General features: G+C 36.9%; 1 protein-coding gene across 1 annotated transcript in view; it reads right to left on the bottom strand.

Moving 5' to 3' along the window:
* LOC148830850 (synaptotagmin-6-like) overlaps positions 1-6,946 on the bottom strand; it is a 105,111-nt gene extending 98,165 nt beyond the window's left edge. Inside the window, exon 1 of the mRNA XM_088921920.1 lies at positions 6,790-6,946. Coding sequence (XP_088778046.1) covers positions 6,790-6,946 — 157 coding nt within the window. The remainder of the gene's footprint in view (positions 1-6,789) is intronic.
* Between the last annotated feature and the right edge of the window lie 19,817 nt (positions 6,947-26,763).

Below are 26,763 nucleotides of genomic sequence, written 5' to 3'. Positions count from 1 at the left end.
GGCGTTGACATGACATTGCCACAGACTTCTAATCTTTTTGTTTTCAGATCTGCTTTGGAAGCTGACTAATGTGATTATCAAATCATTGCAGTAGGAGACCAATGGCAGAGAAACACAGGTATTGAAAAAGCAGCACTGTGCCATTAAGGTTTATTTGGCATTTTAAGAATAGAGTGTCTCTTTTAACAGTCTATACGAATTTGCAAATAACCTTCAAGGAATAAATAAGAAGGAGCACAGCAGTCTTCTTTTAATAGATTGAAGACCTTTAAATGCTGAAATACTGATGGTGAAAAAGACCAAGGGTAGGGATGGTTTTCCAGACATCATACTAAAATCCATTAAAAGGGTCACTTTTGTCTTTAAAAAAAACAGCAGGCATCTCTTTCTGCATTCACAAAGCCCACACTTTAATTGGAACACAATCAGCATGATGGGAAGCAAGCATATCACCTCCCTCTGCTTAAAATCCATATATTAAAAAATACATGAACCCCATGAGAAGAAGACAGGCCTCCTGTGCTGTTCAGAAAATGTTTCAGAAACCTATCCTAGATCACATTGTGTGGAAAATAAACTGGCATTCACTTTAAGAAAAATAAAATTAATTGTAGTCTTGAACAAACTGTCGGTGATGTTAGGGCTCTACATGTGTAGTACAGATGTAGCCATACAAAATGCATGGTAAAACCCTGTACTGTGGGAATTGTTCTACAGTCTACCGTGGTATGTGATTTACTGGCCAAAATGCTCAACAGGTAGCACTTGTTGTGCATTAGTTGCTAGTGAAATGATTGATTAATTAAATCTCTCTACTATGCATGTTTAAATCCGCTAAATATGGAAAATTAATATGGAATTTTACAACTAAAGGAAAAGTTTGGTAGCTGAGCACAAAAATAAGAGGAGCATAATGGCTCTGAACATCATAAACAATATTAATTTAGGAATATAAACAGATTATACAAACTGTATATGGCTGGTAGTGGTAGTTTAAATAAAAAATACACAACAGTATTCCACTTTCTTCATAAACATTTTATGCATCAAAGTCTTTCATTCGGTCACTTACTGTGGTTATTTTGGAAAAGTTCTGACTTATTCTCATTCTGACTATATTAAGTTTAGGAACAAGTAATAGGTTTATTCCATGCTGAAAAGAGAAGAAAGAAAAAACTTTTCGGTTGTGGAGCCTTCTTCGGGTGTGAATCACATTAAAATTGGAAGATTTTTACAAGTCTAAAAAGAGAAAATACACAATGTATCTTCTCTAAAACTCTTCAGTTTCAGAAAAATTATCCCAAAGCCTCACAGTATTGTCCATCATTGCCCGTCTTGTGTCTAATTTCCTATTACAAAAAACAGCGCATCGGTACTTATGGTTAAACAGTACATATGATGTCTGGTGGAGTTTCAGCGTTCACTTTTCTGTAATTTTCCAACAGAACCTTGATGTCCCTGTACCGTGATGTTTGGTACCAATAAACAGGGGGAACCCAAATACTTTCGTGTTTGAACTAAACCGCACTCCAGCAAATAATGTACAGGATATCACCTTCTGCAACGCTTCTAGTACAAGATTGTCGGCATCTAGACATTGTACATTAGTAAACAACAGAGTGAGTCGCTGGATCACCTAAAGCGGTAACACGTCTGTCTTCACTGTTATGGTACGGTTTCAACATATTGATCAGCTCCGGTTACCGGCAATTGTAAAAATAACCCATCTACCCCCCTCTGTATAAATTTAAAAAATTCAGTGAAGAAAAACACAGTTTAAAATTCTAAAAACTTTAAACAGTACACAACTTAAACTCTGTAATAGGATAAAAGTTCCTCAGCATTGATTGGGAATCGAAACCAGGAATTTTCAGGTGACAGCCCAAAAGCTCCACATGCCATATTAACCTTTCAATGCTCCACCTGGCGGTTTTAAATAGTAGTGCAGCCCCATAACATCTTCAAATAAACTATTTTAAAAAAATGTGGTACCCCGTAAATTGTGGTAACTGTGAATTACTGCAATATCTCCTGCAGATGTTGAATGGCTGGATCTGTAGGTTAGGGTTTAGCTCTTCTTCAATGAGTTTGCACACAAATCCATTCATTTGATTGGAAAATTTACTTCACTGACTTAAAATATTAGTTTGAAAAGACTAAGCAACCTCGCCAAAACAAAGACAAAATATGTATGCGTTAGAGTCAGAAACACCTAGAAAATCTTGTCCTTATTTGTTAATATGCGTGAGTATACAATACCTATTGCAATATTTTGAAAAGATTAATCAGTTTCTTTCCAACTTTTGCTTGTAGGACAATTTACACAACATCCCTTTTGGGCCAATGCACTGTACAGTATATAATAATAAACTTTATTTTATATAGTATATATAGGCAAGCATGTTGCAATATGGAAAACTGAACAAAACATGTATGTGAAATTTAGCTTCTGAAACAAGCATGTCCTTAAGGCTCTTTAATGGACAAAAATACAGTTCAGCACCAGATTCCTGGTCTGAATAATGCAGCAGTCTTGTTTTACCGAAGCCAACAAAGCAAAAAAAAATGTCACGTCTGGTATCAGAAATTAAACGGCAAACACCCCAATGAATAATTGAGCTGCAAAATGAAGCAATTTCTTATGTTGTTTAATTACACACATTTAATTTAACATGCTGAGTGAAGCTTTACTATTCTCAGGTTTGACACTTCTTCCTGCAAGCAAGATTTGACATTTAACCGGCAGACCTTAGCCATCTTGAGATCAGAAATAAAACATACAAACCTCACCTTCAAAATTCCCCAGTTTTAGTACCTTGTTGTCCATTCAGATAACAGCTTTAATTAAGAAGAAAAAACGTCTCATGTATTATGGCATTTCACAAATAACTATAACACCAATCTTTGTATTCAGCCACATTCATTTTCATTTCCATAAGGACAAGTTCATTATAACCCTCCCAGATATCACCTTACCATAAACAAATACTGCTCTCAGTACAAGAACATACAGATACTAACAAGCTTTATGTAAAAACTAAGAAATATTGTATTTTATTGTGACATTTTTTCCTGCATAACATCTCCATTGTTATGGGGAAAACAAAGTGATCACAATTCAAGATGTCTTTTGCTTTCGTTGCAGCTACTGTATGATCTGTCTTTTACATTTACCTTGTCCCTCAAGGCATTAGGTTTGTGTTCGGTCACGCATTTCTGTGAAATACATTACATTGTAGTCAAATTATAACAATTTAGTTACACTGCCATTGCATTAACTTCTGGTTCTCTTGGATCAAGATAAGACAGTAAAATGAAATAAAAATGTTCCACTGTTTGATAGGATGTACTGCCATGCATGCATGTAGGAGAAACAGGTGTTAAGATTTGTTATACACTTTTGAGCGGGGATGTGTGTCATTTTCAAAGGAACATGTAGAGGTTAAGTGCATACTGAAAGGGAAAAAGAAAGAAGAAAATCCATTTCATCTGCAGACCTGCATTAACCTCCATTGGTTCAAGTAGTTATATTAGTTAGGATTGGTGATTTACAGGAAAATCAGAGATTCTCACACAAGAGGGATGTGAAAGGACAAAGGACTGAAGCTGTGTGTTGGACTGGACAAGCTCACACGTACTATGATTGTGATCAACACATAGGACGAAACTGGAGTCAATGACAGTTCTGATCACCATAAACATACAGGAGTTCCTCTAGAGGGATTTTTTTAAACACTTTACAAGATTTGTGAGCATTGGGAAGAACATTCTCAACCACACTGAGACCATATTAAACACAGTGAAGTAAAAAAGCCTGCGATAACTATAACTGCATAACTACAGCAAAATCACGGCAAAGATGCAAAATTAACACTCAGGTAACCATTCATAAGACAGGCTGATGATTTCTCTATAATAATATCAAGTAATTACACAATTTCTGTCCAGATCATTTTAATTTTCTTTACTCACACATATAAATTACTTTAATATTATATATGGAACAACTTATAATACTAACCTAAACCTGGTGAAAGTATTAACAACTATCCAATACAGAGTCACAGGGCAGCTGGAGCCTATCCCGACAAGAACAGGTACAGAGTGGGATACAGCCACGCATAGACATGCACACACTCACACTAGCGTCAGTTTTTCCAGAAGCCACTTAACCTACAGTACCAGTATGTCTTTGGACTGAAAGAGGAAACTGCAGCACCCAGAGGAAACCCATGCAAACATGGTGTGAACATACAAACTCCATGCAGATTAAACCCAGGGCCCCAGCACTGAGTTGCAGGAATTCTAACAACTGAGCCACTAGGAAGCTAGCTAGTTTGCAGCATCTAACCCTGACTACCAGCTACAGTACGTCACAAAACAAATGACAGCACTATTAAAACATCAAAGTCTGCTAATATTAAGAAATATGCCTTATAGAGAAACGCTTGTCACGAACTCATTTGCTTTTTATTTTAAAAATAAAATAAACCAGTAACATAACAGCTGACCAAAGCAGATCTGGAAAGAATAAAAATGCATGAAAATAAGAGCATTCCGTATTAATACCCGTCTTATACAAAGGTGGTTGGTAGAATTTAAATAGTTCCTGATAATACAATAAGAAACTAAAGTGGAAAATATGTTTTATAGACAAAACCGTCTATAAAATTAAGAGGTTTTATAGCCAGAAGCTACACTACCCTACAGTTCACAGCGGGCATCCCACTGAAGTTAAGCAGGTGTGGCCTGTACCTGGATGGGAGACCGCCTGGGGAAGCTTAGGTTGCTGCTGGAAGAGGTGTTAGTGGAGCCATTAGGGAGCACTTAATCTGCATTCTATGTGGGTCTTAATGCCCCAGTATAATGATAGGTACACTACTGTTAAAAAGACCTTCGGATGAGACATTAAACCTCCTGACTTTCCGTGTTCATTAAAAATCCCAGGGCATTTCTAGAAAAGAGTAGGGGTGTTACCCCAGTGTCCGGACCAAATCTCCCATGCATACAATTCAATGAGAATTACTTTATTAAATGTTAACTAAATGTCCTATATAGGCCATTGACTACTTTTCGAACATAATGTTTATGTTGTCAGCTGCAGTAATTTATGAAATATGATAACCCACAGTACTTGTATTTGTTTGGTCAGTATAAGATGGTATTTGTTTAGCATAAGATTTCACAAATTGTAAAGGGATACCTGGAAAGCTCAATCAATTACACATGCTTGCTTAGATGATGAGTTCTACTATCTAGACAACAATAGTTTGATCCTAGGCTAGCAGACTGTGGCAAGGATTGTCCAAACAGTTCACAAGTGCCGGCAGAATGAGGTGTGCTGGAGTTGACCAGGGTGTAAGTCATCTCTTCACACAACAGCATCTTCTGGGACTTACAGTACCAAGAAGCATGTGAATAAGTAGTGTTGTCAGTGAGAGATATATTACCTGTCCCATTACTAGATATTCCAAACATCTTAATAGGTACAGTACCTTTAGCAAATGACTTGACAGCAGGTATGTCAGTGTTCACAAAACACAGGAGTATTCACAAAATTGGTTTCCAAATATTGGATTGACCAATAAGAGGAGATTCCCAACAGGGAGCAGATGGAAAGAAAAAGAAATGGTGGTCCTGAACATAGAATATGTAGATAACTTGCCCAACAGATGAGCTAAGAAAAAAATGATGTTGCTATCAGCAGAGCCTTCAGTCACGACAACTGCAAAAACATCTCTAGAAATGAACTGACTTTTCCCAATCATGATCAAATGCAATGGAAAGTGATGTTCCCCTTCCATTTAAAACAACTACAAGTATTGGTCTGCATACCGGCTTGATCTTTTTGCAAATGGATTTTATTCATTCTGGCTTTAATACAATCAACATTTAAAGGACAGAACCGAAAAGACAAGCTCAAGAGTCTGATGTTGCTGGAACTGAGATGTAGATCTACCAATTACCAATGCACAAATAAAAACAGACTTGAAACAAAGTGCTTATAATTGTCAGATTTTAAAATAAACTACATACAACTGTTGAAACTGATATAACAGTTATCAACATATTGTTGCAATACAAGTCCAGCTGTATTCCCTATTAGTCAAGTTAAAAATGGGTGTCAAAGGTTATCTGTTTTTGTTTTACCTTTTAAGTTTGACATATTGACACTCCTAAAGGAACCAAAGGGGATCTCTGGCAATCCCAGAACAATTTATCATACAGTGAAAAATGCAATATTTTTTAGCAAAGTGGTCCTGTATTTTTCATGGATATAGAGTGAATGTATGATTAAATGTTTCACATGGTTGCTGTTTTTATATTGCTGTCATTATTACAGTGACATTTTATGTGAAAAGAAAGTCTAGAATTAACAAGCTGAACCAAAGTTTTCTACCGGAAAATTTAGTCAGTGCTTGCTACCACATAACATTTGTTTTGGCTTGAGGTGATGCAAAGATATTAGTGTATTCTATTTGTCAAAGTAATAATAAAAAATTCAATTCATGTTTCCACATTGACCAGCTGATGCTCACATAAGAAAAAAAGTAACTAGCTTGTGTGAGATAATGACAAATGGTTTCCCACTCTACAATTTTAGTTTACCTTTAACAATGTGTTGCTGTAGATTGTTTTGAATTGAAATGACTTTCTATCCAAACATTTTAGGTGTGAAAATTAATCACACAGGTTATCAACACACCAAAAACAAAAATACCAGTGTAATATCTGTGAATTATCTTTCTCAAAAGATTAGTTTTTATAAGTAGCAGCAAAAGATATTACCTGACTCAGAAATGCTGGAGCTTTGCTCTGACAGAAGCAGCAGGAAATCCTGACAAGTTTTGGGTTCCAGGCCTGGGTTTTTCTTCTGACACAGGTCAACAATCAGACCAACCGCCCTCTGGCAAATGATGTCATGATCCTGCCTGGATCCACTCATTTCCCAAAAGGCATCCTTTTTTTTCTCTGGACAATGAAGTGTTTTACTTCATGTAAAGAGTAAGTAAGCACACACACCAAAACAAAAACCTCAAAAACAGTAGTTTCTGTTTGTCTTCTTTTCTTCTCAAAAGCACACTTCTGGAGATGGGTATGCTGAACTGTCTATGCTCTGACTCTGCCTGAGATGGAACACAAAAAAGATCAAATCAAAAATGTTTTTCTTTAAATAGCTCTCTTTGCAACTAGTACTGTAGGGCTATTTCTCTACAAGCCACTGTATGCAGCAGTGAAAAGTCTCATTAGTGCATGTCGTTTGCTTTGCTTATCTGTGCTATTCCCAAAGTGGAGTTCTCCCCTGAACACGGAGCACTCGGAGTCTCTTCTCATTCCCTGATTGCCTCCAAGATCAGTTCTGTGTTTACTGGCAAGGAGGGGTCCCTTTTAACAGCACCTCCCACTAAATTCAATTGTGTTATCCTCTGTATGGCCCTATTCAAAGTGCTTTATACCGCACTCCAACTGAACCTTTCCCCTGCACATAAAGCAGGTTAACTGCAAATCAGAAAGAGCTAGCTGAGAGTGCCTGCAACTACCAGCTGTGCTCAGATGCAGAGGCATGCCATCAATAGCGAAGCTAAGCCTCTAAACTGGTTATTTGCTAAATGCAAGCTTTGCAGGGGCTGAGGAAACTATAATAAATAGTATCATCACAATCTGTGAGTGGCAGAAATGGAGGTGTTATGATTCCAAATCAAAAACTGGAAACTTTTCAGTAATAAAGAATCAAAAAGCAAAAAAAAAGTTGTCAAGGGCAAAACTGAAAGTACCTGAAAAAGTAACTCAAGTGTTGTAAGGGCTGCAGTCCAATTGTGGATGCAGAGGGTTAAAAGCTCAACAAATATGGCAACAAACACCTGAACTACTGAGCTTAACTTTTGCAGTGGGTGAAATATTACCAATTTGTACAGAAAAACAGTGAATTCAAAAGTAAAATACAAAGTTATACAGTAACCAAACAGACCAAGCCAAATAAATGTAAAAAGTGCAGAAATGCTTTATCTCATACAGTATATAGCAATTATTGCTTGTTTTCTGCAAGATTAATATTTTACAGTCATCTGACTCTGACAGTTCCACCTCTAGAACTTTCTTCCTTCGCTACATGTTTAGTATAATAGTGATGTAAGTAGCTCATATCTACATAAATATGATATGATATAACTAGCAAACAATTTACACTATAAACAGTTTTTATTCACTCATTTCAGTAAGGTAGACCTGCTGATGAAACCGGTTTTTATGACAAAACCAAACAGATTGAGATTGTAGGGATGGTTCTTCCTCAAGATTTCAGGGCCTGATTAATGAGTGGCCAGTAAAAATCAAACCTTTGATTTTTTATCTGTTTGTTTCTTTTTCAGTTCTATGGGGATTGAGGAAGCTTTGAAACCCTCACATAAGTACTTTGAATAAAAGTATTCACAGTGTTACTACCTGTGAGGACATAGATTATAGATTAAAACTCCTTTCTGAATTTCCTTTTGTCAAGACAAAAGAGATTGTCTAATTGCCTAATGTATCTACTATATATACAGCATTGCTCTTAAACTCTTTTTGAGGCAGTGAAGTTCTTTTTTTCAGTAGGGCAAACAAAACTATACAGAGTATTGTAAGCTGAAAAGTATAAATGTGCCAATATAAACAATAAGTAATTAATGGATTATTTGAAAAGGCAATTTGAAAATATCTAGTGTAACAGGATTTGTGGTGGCTTGTATTCAGGATGAGCACTGGGATAATTTTCTTGACAATATACTGTATACAGCAGCAATTATGTCATCACACACACACCAGTTGTTAACTGGGAAAATACAGTTAAGGATTCAGCCTTGGGTTACAGTTGAGGATTCAGTCTTGTGGCATAATGAGTTAAAATGCTGCTTGAGCTTCTTAAACCACAGAGGAGCTAAAAAATGTGAAGTAAGCCGTTAGCCAGCTCAGCCTCCCCAAACACTCACCCTGGCAATATCAATGCACACTGCTCAGTATTTGACTTGCAAATGTGTTTAAATGTAATTATAGTTTCACTTGGAAAAAAGAAAAAAACAGACATATAATCTATTTGAAAAGTAACGAGTTCTCATGGGGAACAAATAGTAAATTTTGAAGCTCTCAGTGGAGACTGTGATATCTTTGGATGAGGGAAAAAATGCTGCCAGCCTCTTTTCTTTTTTATTAATGCGTTTCCAAGAAAACAGACAGAGTAAGAAACCCTGGAGATCAACCAAGAGAGCCAGAGCTAGAAGCATTATCAGCATGTAGCCTGATCTTGTCAGATCTCACAATCTAAGGAAGGCTGAGCCTGGTCAGTAGTGGGAGAATCGAAGGAACACAAGATTGCTAGATAGCTAGATAGTGAAGTTGGTGGACCAGTGGGAGGTGCTCTTCACTCTACTATGATGTCCCTTCTGAAGAATGGAACATCCTATACCACAGTACTACTACATACATACTACGTACTAATCCCCTAACGCACATTTACAGTGGGATCATTGCATCCCCAAGAGGTCTCATATCCCAGTACTGACCTAGCCCAGCCTTGTTTTACTTCTGACCCATTGAGATCAGGCTGCTCATGCTTCTGACCTCACTCCAGGTTAGGGTAAAATGACCTTACTCACAGTATCCCGTGAAATCTGCTTTTTACCACAATGTGTCCACAACATCTTGGAGTCCTACAATGTTAAATTTGATGATTGATCATAACTACTGATTAATTAACTAGTTTTTTTCTATTAATTCTAAAAGTACATTGATTTCATTTAGTTACAGCTGTGTTGACATAACATTTTACCATTTAAACAAGAGGGTAGGAAATCATCATTGAACAAGCCACACTGTCGGAAAATAGGTAATTTCCCAGATCTGATGCATCACATTTGGGTTTTTGTGAGTTATGTGAGAATGTGTTTTAAAATGCTAAGAGCCTGCTGGTATGTAATAGGTAAACAAGTTAAAATAATTCAATTAACACAGCCCCTTTTTGTTAAAAAACAGTGTTTCATTAAGGCATTTAATACAAAGAAATAGTATACAGTAATCATGGAAAGTTAGTCAAGCTATTTCGGCAGTGGAAGACAATGGGGCCTGCAGGTCATATTTAATTTTTTCTGAGCTTGTCTTGTTCACAAGCATTCTCCAATCAACTGACTTATTTAAAAAGTGTCTCAGATTTTTTTTATAAACTGATATGTTTAATGGAAAAGGGCCTGCAATTTCTATTCAAGTCTATTTGACCTTTGAAATGTAAATCCATATATTATACAGTACCAGTCAAAAGTTTGAGTACAACTCCTTGCAAAAATAGGAAAAAGAAAAGGAGATTTGTATCCTGTGCAGTATTTAAACAATTAATCACTTGCTTCAGAATATTTAGCACAAATCTGTTCTGCAGCCATTTTAAAAGAGATTTCATGTTCTTTCATGATGACAGTTTAGGGCTTCTACTTAGCGCATCTTGGATACATTTTACTTTTACTTAAGTGTATTTCTAGAATTGATACTTTTACTGAATTGCCTTTTTCTTCACGTCACTGTACTTTTACTCAAGCAGGACATTCAAAATCATTTACATGTTTTGCCTCCTCTTGATTCATATATAAATAGTCCTGCTTGCACAGGTCGCATCTGCCCTAAAATAAATCCAATGCACAATAAACCTAAAACCACCTCCACTGCACCAGGATTCTTCCCAGATCTTTTCATTTATGTCTGCTGTTTTGGATGAACATGTAGTACCCATAGTGTGTCATACAAAACAACCACAGAGGTTCTGCTTCTGACCCTTTACACTCATCCTGCAGATCAGGAAAACTTGATCCCCTCAGAAGCCCATCTAAAAAGTTAGACAAGAAATCATTCCGAGCCTTCTTTGTCACTATGAAGTACAGTACAATACGGCTTCTGCTTCTATCAGCATAGCTAACATCTAAATCCACTTCCGAGGTGACCCAATCCCTTTCTATACCACACTTCCCTAGAATATATTATAATTCCCCTCACCTTTTTCAATCCACCCTTTTTTCAGGCTGATTGACTAATTCCTCAAAATCTTTAAGATTGTGCAGGTCAGCTGGCTAGGCCTCAAAATCACAGGCTATATTTGACAAGCTGACGCTGTTTGCAGACATCTTTTCTGGATGTCTAGGAAAGCCCGGATTCTGCAAACGAGACACTGGCAATGACCTCATGTTTATATTTATGAGTCTAATACTATATTCTCCCTACTCTGTGCTGCAGTATTGGAATCGAAAGTATGAACATGGGAATGAAGCATAAACACATTCTCTCCTTGTATTGAAATAAAGGAAATAGTAAAGGAAGCTATACAGAAGCATCCGTATTCAGCATGGCACTAAAGTATGGCTTATGCACTCAGGCTCTGGGTTTAGACTGCAGATTCAGGCACACCTCCAAAGGGCTGATCCCAAAGCACAAATAAGGTGCAAAAACTGCTGTACAAGAAGATTTGTCCCCTGAGAAGACACCTGGGAAACATCACCATGACAGCCTCTCTATCAATGCCATTATATAAACGAACGGTTTTTAGTGCTGATTTTCTCCGTCCCATTCCATGTTCAAAGTGTTTATTAAATAGTAATCAGCCCACTGAGGTAAGGTAGTCCAGTAGGGTAAAGTTTTTATTGTAGGTCCCATTTAAAATACGATTAGGTAAAGTAAGATTTTTAACCAGGAGGCAAAGTGGCACACTGCCCATTAGCATTCCTGTCTAGCAGCAACAGGGTCCTTGGTTCAATTCCTGCTGTGCTATCTGAATGGAGTTTGTATGTTCTCCCTGTGTTTGCATGGGTTTCCACCCACTGTCCAAAGACATATTGATAGGTTAATTGGCTTCTGTGAAAATTCACCCTGGTGGGAGTATGTGTGTTTGTGTCTTTGTGTACTTTTGACAGATGTCCCATCTAGGTTGTAATATTTTAGCCTCTTTGCATCTCCCTCATTTCAAAGAGACTAAAAAATAAGTTCCCATTATAAGCAGGTCCTTAGTAGCAGTTGCTGAGACCCATTGCGCCTGCTAATCTCTGGGGAAAAAAAGCACCAGCTACTGTAAGTGACTAATCGAAATCCCCGTGCAGCCAATTCAGCATTTCGACGCAAAGCTTAATCACGAGATAAATACGAATGATAGTACAATATAATTTATTTGTAATCCCATGCATACATATGATCATATTAGAACAGACGCTTTAGACACATCTTAGATGGGCCAAGTATTTCACATGCTGAAGAAACAATTAAAATCAGAATGCCCAAAGTTGGCTGCAGCAAAGCAAATTTCAGACCTCAGGTAGTTATTCCTTCAAAAGGACATGTAACCAAATAATTACTTAGAGAATTACTTAGAGAATAATTATTCTTAGAATTACTTGAACATAAAGCATGTTTTTATTCTAATATGGTCAAATGTAAGCATGGGATAAGTAAAACAAATACAAAGAATCTTAATAAGAACTTGTCTCACATTAATAAGATCAGAAATGGAAATCATGTAATTGCAAAATCAAAAATAAATGTTTTTTACTGTTTCAATAGTTTTAGGGGGTACAGTATATAAGGCAAAGAAAGAATGATGTTTTTACTGATACTGCTCTGGTTCTTTCTACTAGATTGTCTTGGTTGGATGTGAATAGTGATATCAGACCCTAAGCTAATATGACTTATCCCCTCTACAGAAAATGTGTTTTGTTCTGAAATTCTTTAGTTATGACAGAAACATGTTAGTTCAACATGCAAGAAGAAACCATAACAAAAAGCAAAACCCACTTAAACACTGCTTTGTATTAAGCTCTGCTACAGTTCACTGTGTCATGCTGCACAAAATACAAGAAACTTGTACAAGAAACTTATTTTTTGTCTTTTCTGTAAAATATGAGAGATGTTCCTTTAAATGAGAGTCACCCTGTGGGATATGGTTCAGTATATAAGTGGCTGGCGATGCTCAGAAATGAGTTAATAATAATAATAAATAATAATAATAATAATAATTCCTTTCACTGGAACAGTCCACTCAAAGTGCTAATTGGGACTCCCCTCCACCACCACCAATGTGCAGAACCACCTGAGTGATGCAATGGCAGCCATAGTGCACCAGTATACTCACCACACATCAGCTATCAGTGGGAAGGAGAACAGAGTGAGATGGAGATTATTAGTAGGCCATGATTGGTAAATGCCAATTTTGATCAGGATGCTGGGGTACACCCCTACTGTTTTCAACAAATGCCCTGGGATTTTTAATGACCACAGAGAATTAGGACCTCGGTTTTACATCTCATCCGTAGGATGGCGTCTTTTTACAGTATAGTGTCCCCATCACTATACTGGGGCATTAGGACCCAGACAGACTGCAGGGTGAGCCCCCTCTACTGGCCCCACTAACACCTCTTTCAGCAGCAACCTTATTTTTTCTCCCATCCAGGTACTGACCAGGCTCACACCTGCTTAGCTTCAGTGCTGTGAGATGCAGGGTGATATGGCTGCTGGTATCCAGCATAAAAGGTTGTCTGAGGCTTTGCTGAAGGAGGATCAGAGGGCTAGATGCTATATTACTGCATTCCGTCCACCCATTTTCTAACTGCTTTTGCCCAGTACAGGATCACAGGGGAGCCTAGCCCGGTAAGCAACAGGTACAAGGCAGGATACACCCTGGACAAGACAAGTCCATTACAAGGCACACACTTGAACAAACACAGATACACACAAAGTCACACAAGGGCCAATCTTCCCCAAAACTAATTATCCTACCAGTATGTCTTTGGACTGAGAGAGGAAACCCGGAGTAAACCCAGCACTGCGAGGAAGTAATGTTAACTACTGCACTGTCACGCAGTCCTATATAACTTTCTTGTTTTAATCATTTTTGTGTTAGTAAAATGTGCAGTTGAAAGTCTGTGGTATACTGCACCCTTTTCAAAAGCCACAGTCCATCAGCTGGTAAAACATTCCATCTAAGGCTGTCCAGAAACACTAAGCAAAACCAAATTCAAAGCACTGAAGCTAAAATTCATTCTTGGATTTCTAATCCTATTTTAACAGTGCCTTGAAATTCGCTTCTGGCCATTTGGGTAATTCCGAGTAATTGAAAAACCTTGTAACTCTTTCCCTGATGCACAATCATATGAATTTTCGATAACTCAAGTTTCAAAATCACACCGATAAAAATGAATAACCAAGGTCTGTGTTATATATTTAGAAGACCTTTACTAAAACCTTTTGAATACTATTGTTGAGTATGGCTGTCCATGAGTTTTATTGTTTTCATTTATTATCCTCTTCTTGACATCCTGTATTTTCTGGTCAATAAAACAGGACAAAAATAAATACATTTATACTACAAAAATCAACCATGCAGCAATCACAGGATTAGACATTATTTTGTTTAAGTCTTAGAAAAAAGATGGTGTTCTTTTCAACACCAAAGAAGCTACTATAGGGGGTCGAATAGCCTACTGTCATTTCAAAACTGATCTTGGGTTCTATATTTATCTTGCATATTCAGCCACTGTATTCAGATAGCATGGATTTATTATGATTGTTGTTATTATTATCTACTTAGCAAGAACCCCTGGTCAAGTAATGCACAGTTGTAAACAATCACTGCAATAAGAGGACAAAAGAAATCGACATCATAAAGCAAAGAAAATACAGTAAATCACAAACTTAAAATAAATCAGTAAAGAAACCATGGCCTGCAGGGACAGAGAAGTGAAGCTGCCTAGTAGTGTAGTAATTACAAAGCAAGTCTAGAGGGAGGGATAAATCGACATCACAAAGTAAAGTGCAGTGCAGATGAGTGCAAATACAGGGCACAGGAGACCTTCCATCCATTATGCAGAGCCAGTATGTCATATAAGTCCATCACAGGGCACATAGATGCAAGCGTGTTCTTGGGACAATTTAGAAACTCAAGTTAACGTAGCCAGGACGTTTCTGGAAGGTGGGAGGAATCTGAATCATCCAGAAAAAAATCAGTACCATACAGTGCAACCTCCACACAGAAAGAAGCTTAGCCCAGAATAAACCAAGGAACCAAGAGATTTCTAACTGCCTCAGCACCATGGCACCTACTGTAGGGTACACAGTGTGTAAGAGCATAAACAGGTCAAGCAGTTTCTGAATTGCTGCCATTTATTGACTCTTCTAATGTTATCTGACCATAACAAGCCTCACATGTACTGTATGCACCGGTAGAAAACAGGTGACAAAGATGATAAGCTAAAGTGGCTGGTTGGCTTCTTAACAAACCTTTAACATTATGAGACAAAGCAAGTTATTCCTGCAAAGATCACAATAAAACACTATCCACAGCGTGTTTGGGCAGGCTGTGATTTACGTACAGTATACATTTGGAATTGTGTAGTTATAGAAGTCAGACTGCCCAGCTAGGTTATCAGGATTGTGCTCATAATGGCTCAGAGAGTATGTTGTCAAATTAAACAGGAATGAAATGTGTCTCCTCGTTTGCTCCCTCTTTCTCCTATATTTCATCAGTTTTCAAGTTTCCTTTGGCCTACACCCAGTTACTAAAGTCCTTACGCTATTTTTTTAACTTACTTTATTCTGTCTGCTAGTATATTTTCCAAATGTCACATTCAGTACTATGTAAGTATTCTGATGTTCTTAAACATGACTATACCTGGAAAATAAACTGCAAAAGGGACTATGCCTAATGCAAGTACCATATTTTATGTTTGAAAATCACACGTTTATAAGCCATTTAATTTCTTGTGAGGGTGTATGGTCAAAGTTCAGATAAACCTAAAGGAAAAATGACCGTTTCTTCACTAAAAAGAATGGATTTGGGTAACCTGAAACTTAATGTTTTGGCTGTTGAGCCTTTTTCAGGTGTGAGTCCACAAGGCTCCACAGTCCAAACTGTGTTTTTTCATTCTGCTTTTCAGTGTGGAATTAACCTTTCCTTATTCCTCCAGAGCTAACTCCCACAGAAACAGCTCTCTACTTGAACCTCTGAAGTGTGGTCAGCTGTTCATTAGAAAGAGTTCTACATTTATCCAACACACTTTGATCCTTAATTTCCCCCATGAGAAAACTGTGGGCAACCTGCCCACTCCAAGGAAAATTAATTAGATGGGCAATATGCCAAGAGTGAAAAATTATATTTTATCTCCTTATCATTCAGATAATTAATCCATAGCTATGTATAAATAACACTTTACTGTATAAATCACTTGACTTGATTGATTAGTGGAATTACCAATAACTTCCTCATAAATGCAAATCTTCAAAATGCCTGTCCCCTATTTCCCTATCTCAAGGGTAAAGGTTATTACAAACAAATACTTGTGCTAAGAGACTCCTGTTGCTAGGATACAACAAATCTACTGTGTAGATCTACTGTGTAGGGTCGTTAATGGCTACAACAACAAGGAGCTCTGCAGGTTAATGTTTCAAACAGTCAATAATCAAACAAAAAAGCCAAACGGTATATTTTGTATTATTGTCTTGTAGTTTTTGGCATTTGGGGTCAATATTTTCCTCCAAGGTATGATTTCAGGTTCACACATTAAGTGTGAAGAAAAAAGACAGATGTGAGATGGTGAGAAATAACATTAATCTTACAATTTAAGATTCAAAACAGAACCAATAAAAGAATGCATTGGATTGGGGCTTGTAAAATTTGCCTGAAAAGACTGCCTCAAGAGAAAATAAAATCAACAATGGTAACATCAGTCTTTGTCGATCTACTTCTGGGTAAAGGCCTCCCAAGAGTCTTCCAAACACTCCTCCTGTCAGTCTCACCCGGCTTGTATGTGCAACCAGTCAGTCAAACACATAAAACCTTTCACAAATAGGGTTTAAGAATAAGCAGAAGCTGCTATAAATTATCCAGCAATCCATTTTCTTCAAATTCAGGGTTGTGGGGGAGCCAGAGCCTATCCCAGCAAGCAACAAGTGCAAGAAAGTGTACATCCCGGACAGAACGCTAGCCCATAGGAGAGAAGACACACAGACATGCACACACTCACACCAGGGCTAATTTTAGGCAGAAGCCAATTACCCAATCAGTACGTCTTTGGACTGCTCCACTGCGCCACTATGCTGCCCTGCTATAAATTATGGATTACATCAGCATTGATTAGCCCTGCTAATTTCTCAATGCTGGAAAGTAGAACCATCAATATTAAAAAAATAATGGTCAGAATACTCAATTTCACTCTTTATGTTTTAGGTCGTGCCTGTTTTCACATGCCTAGTGACTGTGGTAAAGCTTAGCATTCGAGAGCTCAACATTGAGAGACACATAACTCAAACATTTTCATCTGAACAGCTACACTGTAGCAGATATCTGCTAATGTCACACATCTTACTCACATCACTGACTTGCAAGTCTTGATACAAAAGATTAGCTTACAAATACTCTTTCTAAACTGCAATCAGTTGTGTTCTGTCTGGTTCTTACCGATCACTATATAATAGTAGGCATTTGAAGTTGTACCATAAAACATTCTTTCTTTGGTTTCAAGTCAGTTTTAATTACTTTTTCCCCCCCAAGATAAAGCACTGATGAAATGGAAAAAATCACCTCTAATTCTATTAGTTGAAGAGACATGGTTCGTTTCCTGTGATATTCTTTGTGATATCATTAATAAAGCCAAATATGACAAAGTTTCACTTAAACAAATCACATTTATATCAGTCATCACACGAAGCTGACTTTTATAATTACAATCCTCAGAACAATCACATGAATACTGGAACAATTAAAATTATGAAGGATTAACCATATTTCACTCTGTTATGCACAGAAAGCTGATAGTTAAATGCAGATTTGAGTATTTTATTAATTCACCATATTTGATCGTTTCTGATACATGGTACAATTTTCAAGTGCTTTTACATTTGACACTTCATACTGAGGTATACAGTATCTTCTTAATATTTGTCCGTTATGCGTTTATAGATGGTTAATGAAGACGTTACCAAATAATCATAAATCATTACTAATGGAAATAAAATATAGCAAAAAATGACTTTTTCATAGATTTTAACATTTGCAGTATTAGTATGGATTATAATATATATATATAATATGTAACCCTTTATAATTCATAATTTAAGTAACCACCTTTGAGATGTGTGATCATTTAATATCTACAGCATAAGTCGAACATTTACACAGTAACCTAACATTTTACTTACCGTTTCCTTTTCACTGTAATTAGCCCCTGATACAGTGGGATTCCTCCTTTTACTGGTGCTAACTGTGTCATTTGAGAGCCTGCCTGTACAAAGACAGCAGGTCATGCTTGGGGAAGATGTTTTCCTGATGCAGGAGAAGGGAAGCACAGAGAACACAGATACAGTACTTGTGATCAGTGGTCATTTAGGCTGCATGGAATGCAGCTGTGACATTGTGGCCAATTTAAACTGATTGATTGCTTTGCTAAGGGTTTAAGAAATCAAATTAGGAACAAGGCAGAAAACGGAAATGAAGATGGAGCAGGTCTCCCTTCTGCACCACGTCTCTGGCAATGTGTCAGTTTTTGACACCTGGTTTTTGTCCAAGTAGTACACTGGTGAATACAGAGTTGTGGCCACTGCACTAAATCTGGTGCAGTGCACGATTCTAATTATATAGTTATGGATGTTATTTTTGTACAGTATAGTCTCTTAATTCACTCCACATGCATTTTGAGAAAGGGTGTTTGTGGGTAGTTCTTCAAACAAGTACAGTACCTTAACCTCTGTTACACTATGGCTAGTAATGGTTAACAGTGTAATAGAAATGCCTCCAACTCTAATTACATATTGTATGAATTATTGAATCTAATGGCAGCCCCTTTCTGGTGCTGACTTCTCTGCAATTACACACAGTTCAGTTACATTCATTAAAAAATTTCCAGAGACACAGCTTCAAGTATTGATTTATCTTACTCAGACCTTATGAACCCAATTAAACCTGGCAAAACACAATTGTTCGGTACTTTTAGAGATGTCCAGATGTCAGTACTTGAGCTGTAAAACTATTTTAAGGGGAACAGTCCCACTGAGGGATTTTTATCCATCCTGGAAAAGTCATTTTTTTAAAAAGCAATTAAAAAATACATTTTAATGATACTTTTGTCTAAGAAGGATGGTAATTGCAATAAAGGTACCCCCCCTTGTTCCCGTTTAGTTCTAGCTCTGTGTGCAAAATTGACTCATCACCTTTCTTTACATTTATAAAATGAGGGAGGTGTCTTGGTCATCAGATAATTAAAATTTACTTTTACATTTCAAAAGTCTCGATCTAGTCTACTGAATTCTGCACTTTTCTGCAAAGTTCCTAATGATCCGGTGTCTACCGGGTGTGCTCCAGGAATGTGACGCTATTTTGGCTAACTTCAATAAAACAGCACTAGCAAAAGTTCATTCTCATAATTTTTTTTCTGTTTTGGCTTGTATCTGCTACACGATAGACATTAATTAGCAGTGCCCTTCCAAAAGGCAACAGACTACCAGAAGGTATTCCTTATAAATTATTTAGTAGGCTCCCACAATGAAATATAGACTCATGCAGAGCTGGCAAACAACCATGTTTTAAGACAATTATAATTAATTTAAGAAGAACATATGAAATGTTACAGAACTAGAGGAGATCATTTCACTGAACATTTCTTAAGTAAAGCCAGGTATCAGCTTCAACAACTTGGCTGAGCAGCTTGTTCCAGATCCCCACCACCTTTTGAAGAAAGATGTGCCTCCTATTCTTACTTGTAAATGCACTTCTATGTAATTTCCCCTTCTGAGCCCTGTTTCATGTTTAACAGTTCATTACGAAAATGTCCATTAACATGGACATGGCCTTGGCAATACTTTTCTGAGGACTACGGGTACTTAAATGAGGTCCCTTCATAGACTTCTCTGAATAAAAGACTGGAAAAACCCTCAATTCTTTTGGTCTCTCCATTTCACACATTTATTTAACCCCAAAATGTACTGTATTTGATTGCTTTTCTCTGAACAGATTGGAGAGTAGCAATATCTTGGTGTAAATTGGGCCCAATACACTAAATAATGTGTAAATTGTGTATGACATTCCTTGATTTCAGTACAATGCTTTTTACTACGCATTTGCATTTGTTATTGCTCCCCGGGTTATCTGAAAGATAAACCTTTTACTGTGGACAATACAATAAGTTGAATGCGACTTAGAAATGGGGAAAACTGAACAGTCCACAGTCCTGTTGTTGAGATAGCAAGGGATGGACCCTATGCAGATCCAGGGAACTCCAGAGTTGGAAACACAGAGTTAAACAGGGGAATCCAGATACTGTACAAGGTCCAACGAGCAGTAGGTCATAAGCTAAAAGGTCTTAGAGTGTAAATATCTGAGGGAGAATCCAAAAGTCATGGTCAAAAGCAAGGCTAAATTCCATGGGCTAAAAGGGAAGCAAAGAATGTCTCAAGGTAAACAGGAGATGTACTCTAACTCTCACAGTAAAAAAACCAAACAAAACAAACAAAAACAACACAGAGCAAAGAAGGAACAGAGAGCTGGGCTTAAGTAGGCTGGGAAGGGGAGGCGTGGTGGTGCTGGGATTGGTCGACGAGGTCTAGGTCATCTCAGTCTTCCCTGAGAAGCTGAGGTAGGTGCCTGTGGGTTCGGAGCCCCCTGGTCGCTGGATGATGGTAATTCAAGAGCAGTTTGAACCTCTTGGTCTGCACATTTTCAGGTGGCAGTTCTGAAGAAAAAGCAATACATCAGTGCTGAGAATCTAGAACATCTTACTTTACATCAGGCTCTGCTACTGCATCCAAAATAGTATGATAAATCAGAACACATGCACCATGCTCGAAATACCAGGCACTTTGTTATTCTCATCTTTAGAGAAGTTAGTTTTGTATTCTGTGAACATCTTAAGTATAGTCAAATTTATAAAACTCTTTTAAGTCTCCAAGGGACACACAAAATGTTTTTTTTATGGTGAAATGTTCTGAACCTAGCAGGGCTGAATGCAATATTTACTAGCTTTGCTTCAGAGGTCACCTATCAATCTGGAAAGAGCACACAACTTCCTTCGTGCAATGCAGGAAAATTAGTCTCAGTTTTACCTCTGCCTGCAGCTTTTATTCATCTGCAACATTCTCCTAGCTTGCTTGTGTTTGCTTTGCCACAGATGGTTAAATTTGTGGGTCTCTTTCTAAGATACCACACAACATATAACTTCCTCACCCTGGAATGCCATCTTTTGCATGTTCAGCCTGTTCTTTCTTTTTCTGGTCAGGCTAACCACTCTTCGGCCAGCACAGATTTGTCCTTTTTTATATCACGCTGTGTTTAAGAAGTTCAAGTAGGGAGCTGTGTCAGCACTCATAGGCTGCAAAGAAACAGGTGAAGATTTATTCCGTGCTAGAAGGAAAAGAAAAGAGACACAACATTTCGGCTCCACCACACCTGAAGAAGGCTCCACAGCCGAAAAGTTGTGTCTCTTTTCTTTTCCTTTCAGCATGGAATAAACTGTTCCTTTGCTGGGTTTAAAGCATACTTTCAATATATAGTGTTTCCACAGTACAAGGTAGGTCAGAAAATACTGGCCCTCTCATTGGCAAAATTGATATTTTAAAGCACTCTTCTTCTACTGACGCACTTGGTGTCCTTGATTTTTGTGGGTATTTTTAGCAATTTTCATTTCCAGTTAAATATATTTTATGGGGGCTTGTGGTTTCCTTATTCTCATGGGACCTTTTATTTTCCATGTGCTCTAGATGAAAAAATACTGCTTTCTGTTGGAAATTATATGTGATTCACAACCTACTGTATGCTATGACTTGTTTTCTGAACCCTAAGGTTTGTAGTTTCCCTGTTCTAGCATCTGTAGCAATCGATATCTGTACACTTTCACTATCCAGTGAAGGCCATATTGAGACAATATTATCGACTTGCTGTAAGTCTTGTCTAAGTTTTATCTCTGGTCTCAAGCATTTATGGGTCATTGCATTCCTTTTGAATCCAGTCCCATTATACTTATGAGTGGAACACCTAATAAACATTATATCTTTCCTCTCCAATAAATGCACTTAAACTGTAGGTTTATGAAGAGTGAGTGATAAAATGGGAATGGGAATTTAAAATTTGACAAGAAAGAGACTCTTAATTAAAAAAAATGTATGGGTAACAAGAAATTGGTAAGGGTTTACAATAGGTGGTTAATCTTGTTTACATTCATGAGGAATAGGGGAAGCCCTAAAAATAGCCTATGATTTAAGGTACATTTGATATTACTGTCACAGGAAGTTATGCATTACTTCAAATGTAATTACAATAAAATAAATGTACAGTAAAGTGTTACTAAGAACTTGAAGCAAAACTAATGAAAAAAGTGTATTTCAACACAATACCCATTCAACAGAATTGTTGAATTTTATTTCTGAGGTAAGCCATGTTTAGCAAAATTATTACCTCTGTGAGCATCATGTACGCAAAGGCAGTTTGGACTCTGGTGTTTGAAAGGAAGATAGTGGAGTGTCTTACAGTACATTTCAAAGGACAAAAGAGCTGTGAAATTTACAGGGAAGTGTGATAGTGTTTTTGCTGAAACAAGCTATTGTCTAATGTTGATAAAGTTTTAATACCACAACTTTAATTGGCCTCGCATCTCCTCTGAAAATCCCATTCTGCCCATTGACAGTCACTAAATCTAAACAACATTATTTACATCCTACTGGAACTCATTGCTTCTAGATCAGTGTTCCTATTGAGGCAATCTGCTTTTAATGATAAGTAAAATGCGCAACTCGAAGACAATGACCAGAATCTTGTACATGTTCTATTCCTGTATCTACAATTCAAGAAAACAAGGCATTTCTCCTTGTCAGGAGAATATACACCTCCAGGAAATTGCACATTACTTCAGACATTGGCATAGTAATTGTGCTGTACTCTAAAGCATGATTTCTTGCTCAGGCCCAATATAAGCTATTAAAATGGATCACAACCAAGAGCTTTAGGCCAAAGAATAACAGATATTTAACTTTTTTCTTGACATGCAGAATGTGTTATAAAACAATTAACACTAATTTAACAAGAATGGATGTCAATATATTTTTGAAAAGACCATCAAGTCATTAGAATGGACTGCTTTCCTATTTTAATTATTAACTATTTTTCATCATGCCTGAATATTCAGCTACAGACAATTAGTTACTAGATTTCTGTAAATAAGAAGTAAAGACTGGAATTGGAGTTGATCATTCTTCTTTATGACTGTTAAAGGAGAACTCTGCTGCCAAAAATCATATTTACTTATTATAATACACATGTCCTGTTATTAAAAGTTAGCTTAAAGTATTTAACCACCAAAGACAGAGGACCCAGGACTAAATTTATGAATGCAGAATATCGCTGCCTAGTGGACTGACATCAGCTCTGTGCTGTTCACAGCCTAGCTATGTTTCTATGTGGACTTTTCAGGTGTGTGACTCCAGTCTCAGTGCTGGTATGTAGGGAAGGCATCTTTACCTGGCCCAGGAGAAGACCATAATTTACACTGAGAGGAATGGTCTTTGAGGTTTGTATTACAGAATACACTAATAATACAGTGTCCTCATACATTTTGAACCACAGTTTGGTAAGCTTTATGTACGACCTTTTGTGCACAACAATATTCCTCAATTAAGGTTTATGGGATACTAAATATCCAGAATAACACCAGTAACAAAAAAATAGGTCAAACACTGAACTGTTAGATGTGAAGAATATCACCAGCAGGATTAGATGATGAACCAGTTGTCTATGATTTTCTCCATTTCTGTTTTTGATACCATACACTGTATATTTTCTATTGCATTTTCATTTCAAACACAGTTCAGTACACAGTAGGTAAGGTCATCCATTTGTTAGCAATAAACGAATGGTTGACAGTGACAATCACAAATACAATTAAAAGTAAAACAAAATCTACACCACTCAAACATCTCATACTAGAGAAAATCTAAAAACAAATTGTAGTCTATACTGATGCCCATTTTCTTCAGTAAGAATACGGTATAAGGAGATTTTAGTCTTAAATTTTTTATTTTCTAACTGCACCTGTTAGATCAGGGGGTCTCAATTTCAGTTCATAGAAGACCTAGTGTCTTCTCATTTGCGTTTCAACAATGTTGGTTACAAAGCTGGTCTAATTATTTAAGTAGCTGCATAATTCTGACACTGCTAATAAGGCTCTGTGGTGATTCATGGGTAACTGGACCTGTAATGAAGTGAATGTCTTGTGTAATCTGCTGTATGATACCTTAAGAAGAATCTGATATATTTCATTAGGTTCATTGTTTAATTGACTACTTAGGTTGGAAGTGTAAACCAGAAGACAAAAGGACTTCCAGGAACTGATTCCGAGACCCCTGCATTAGACAATTATCTGAATAATAGACAAAAAATGTTCTAAAGCATTTTTAGGAATCGTTTTGTTGCACAACTGACACTCCGTAATGGCACATAAAAAATGTCAACTTTGCAGTGTCATGAATTTTTTTAAGTTTGTGAGGATGCCAAAACCCTCTGACATGTGGGTCCAGTTGATCTTGCTGTCATTCATACCACCAACAGGAATATCCACTGATGGCTAACATATTTTAAAAATTGCATTAAACTCAAGAGCCATTTCAGCAGACAATCTACTGGTTATTTTTTAGGTATCCAATCCTGTCAAAATGTATAATCTTTAAATCCTGGGATTAAAACCATTAAATCCTAGGACTGACCTGGGTTTTAAATTAAATGAAAACCTTTAACTATGCTTGTGAATCTGTGACACTTTGGGAATTTGCTGAACAGAGTGGACCAACTGATTGAATGAATGACATGTTCAGAATCCATGTAACAGAAATGTCCCTCTGTGAAGGTAGTGGGAATGGATATATTTGTGGTTACCTTGGGACATATAGTTTAAAGTGTAAAACTTAAAACAAGGGATGTAATGATATCAGTGTATGATGTACTAGTAAAACCTGATTTAAAATATTATGTAGAATTTTGGCTTCCATGTGATAAAAAGGTATTGAAGCTGTGAAGGACACATTCCTGGGTTCAAAGAAATTGGAGGAGACATGATTCCAGCAAACAAAAACCTCAAAGGTATTAAAGTCAATCCAGTACACACTACAAGAAACAACACAAACACAAACTAGAGGACACTTTGCATTACCTCAGTTCCACTTTGCTTTCAGTTATTAATTTAAAGGTGTGCTATAAACTTACAGATAAAAAGCACACTCTCTGATGGAGAAATAAATTGTGTGTCAACAAGTGTATTTTACCAATAAAGATGAATCATGAACATTAAGCCTCCATTTACATATATTCCTATCAAAGGTTAGCTGGTAAATACAAAAATGTTTTGAAAAGCTACAAAATTGGAGACAAAAATGTACCAGTCTGCATTGCTGACAGAAATGGAGCAGCTGAAACTACTGCTGCACAATTTTAAAAGTCATTATAGTCAGAAATTGAAATTCTGATTTAATGCACCTTTAAGTTTTTCCAGGGATCTGTTTTTAAAAAAATGAAAAGGGAGATTCATATTTACTGAGTGGCTGATGATTCTAATGTACAGCTTTAATTAAGACATTCTTAAGGTAATGAGTGAGAGGAAGCTATTCGGTTCACTTTGTTAATTCAGTCGCTAGCAGCATATTAATCATATCTGCCATTTGATTTCTATTGTACAACACAATTTGCCTAAACTACAAAGGGAAGTCTAAAAGAAATTGTTTTGTTTTAAAATAAAACCTTTGGTGAAATTACAGATACAATACATATTAGTGTCTTTGTACAGGTTCATACTGTATATATTGAACACACAATCTACTGTTAAATCCGTTGTTTCTGATTTTTAAAAAAATCACTCCCTAAATTACACTGCAAGCAAAAACATCTTCATAATGATAGATTCCTATTTTTATTATCGGTTGTCCATTTCTTTCTTTATAAATAAAATAATATTACTAAAACTGATACTTTTGTATTATTTTAAATCTGTTTTTTTTTTCAAATCTTTCTCATTAAGTTTTGCATTACAACAAACTTCATATTGTGCTACACATATCAGAAGAACTTAAACAAGATGAAGGGTGTTGATCATCACTTCTCCAAGAGCTGGCTTTTTACGTTTGAGGTAGTGTACATTTGTTCATATGACAGAAAAAACCTACCTATCATATAGGAAAGAGACATGAATAGCAAAGCAGTTTTGTTAGAGATGGAAAGTATGGGCCAGGCAATTGCTATTCAGTATCCAGTAATAATAGCTGTCTGGGAGCAACATATTGAGGTTAATTAATTCACATTTGCCTGTGTGAAAACTTATTTCAAGAAATATCTCTGACATGGGGACATTACATTTCTTTCCCATAAACAATGAGAGATCTCTAAGAGCTTATTTGGAAACATACTACTGCAGTACAGCTAAACATGATATAATGGCTGACTTGGTTTTGATTTATCTAAAATATTTTAGGATGACTGTATGATAGACGATAGTCTATACATACAGTATATGCACATACAGTTATGAAGTATCTGATATGCAGTCATCAACCCACCAACTTTGTAACTGCTTTATTCAATACAGGGTCACAGGGGAGTTGGAGCCCTGTGCCCAGCAAACAATGGACACAACCCAGGATACACCATGGACAGGATGCCAGTCCATCTCAGGGCACACACAAACACACACGTTCACACCAGGGTCAATTTTCCATGATACCCATTAACCTATCCGTAGGTCTTTGGAC

Source organism: Atractosteus spatula, chromosome 7, assembly GCF_055471065.1.
Source record: "Atractosteus spatula isolate fAtrSpa1 chromosome 7, fAtrSpa1.hap1, whole genome shotgun sequence".
In the NCBI taxonomy this organism is placed as follows: domain Eukaryota; kingdom Metazoa; phylum Chordata; class Actinopteri; order Semionotiformes; family Lepisosteidae; genus Atractosteus; species Atractosteus spatula.
The sequence above is the reverse complement of the archived record's forward strand: the minus strand, read 5'-3'. Positions and strand labels throughout refer to the sequence as shown.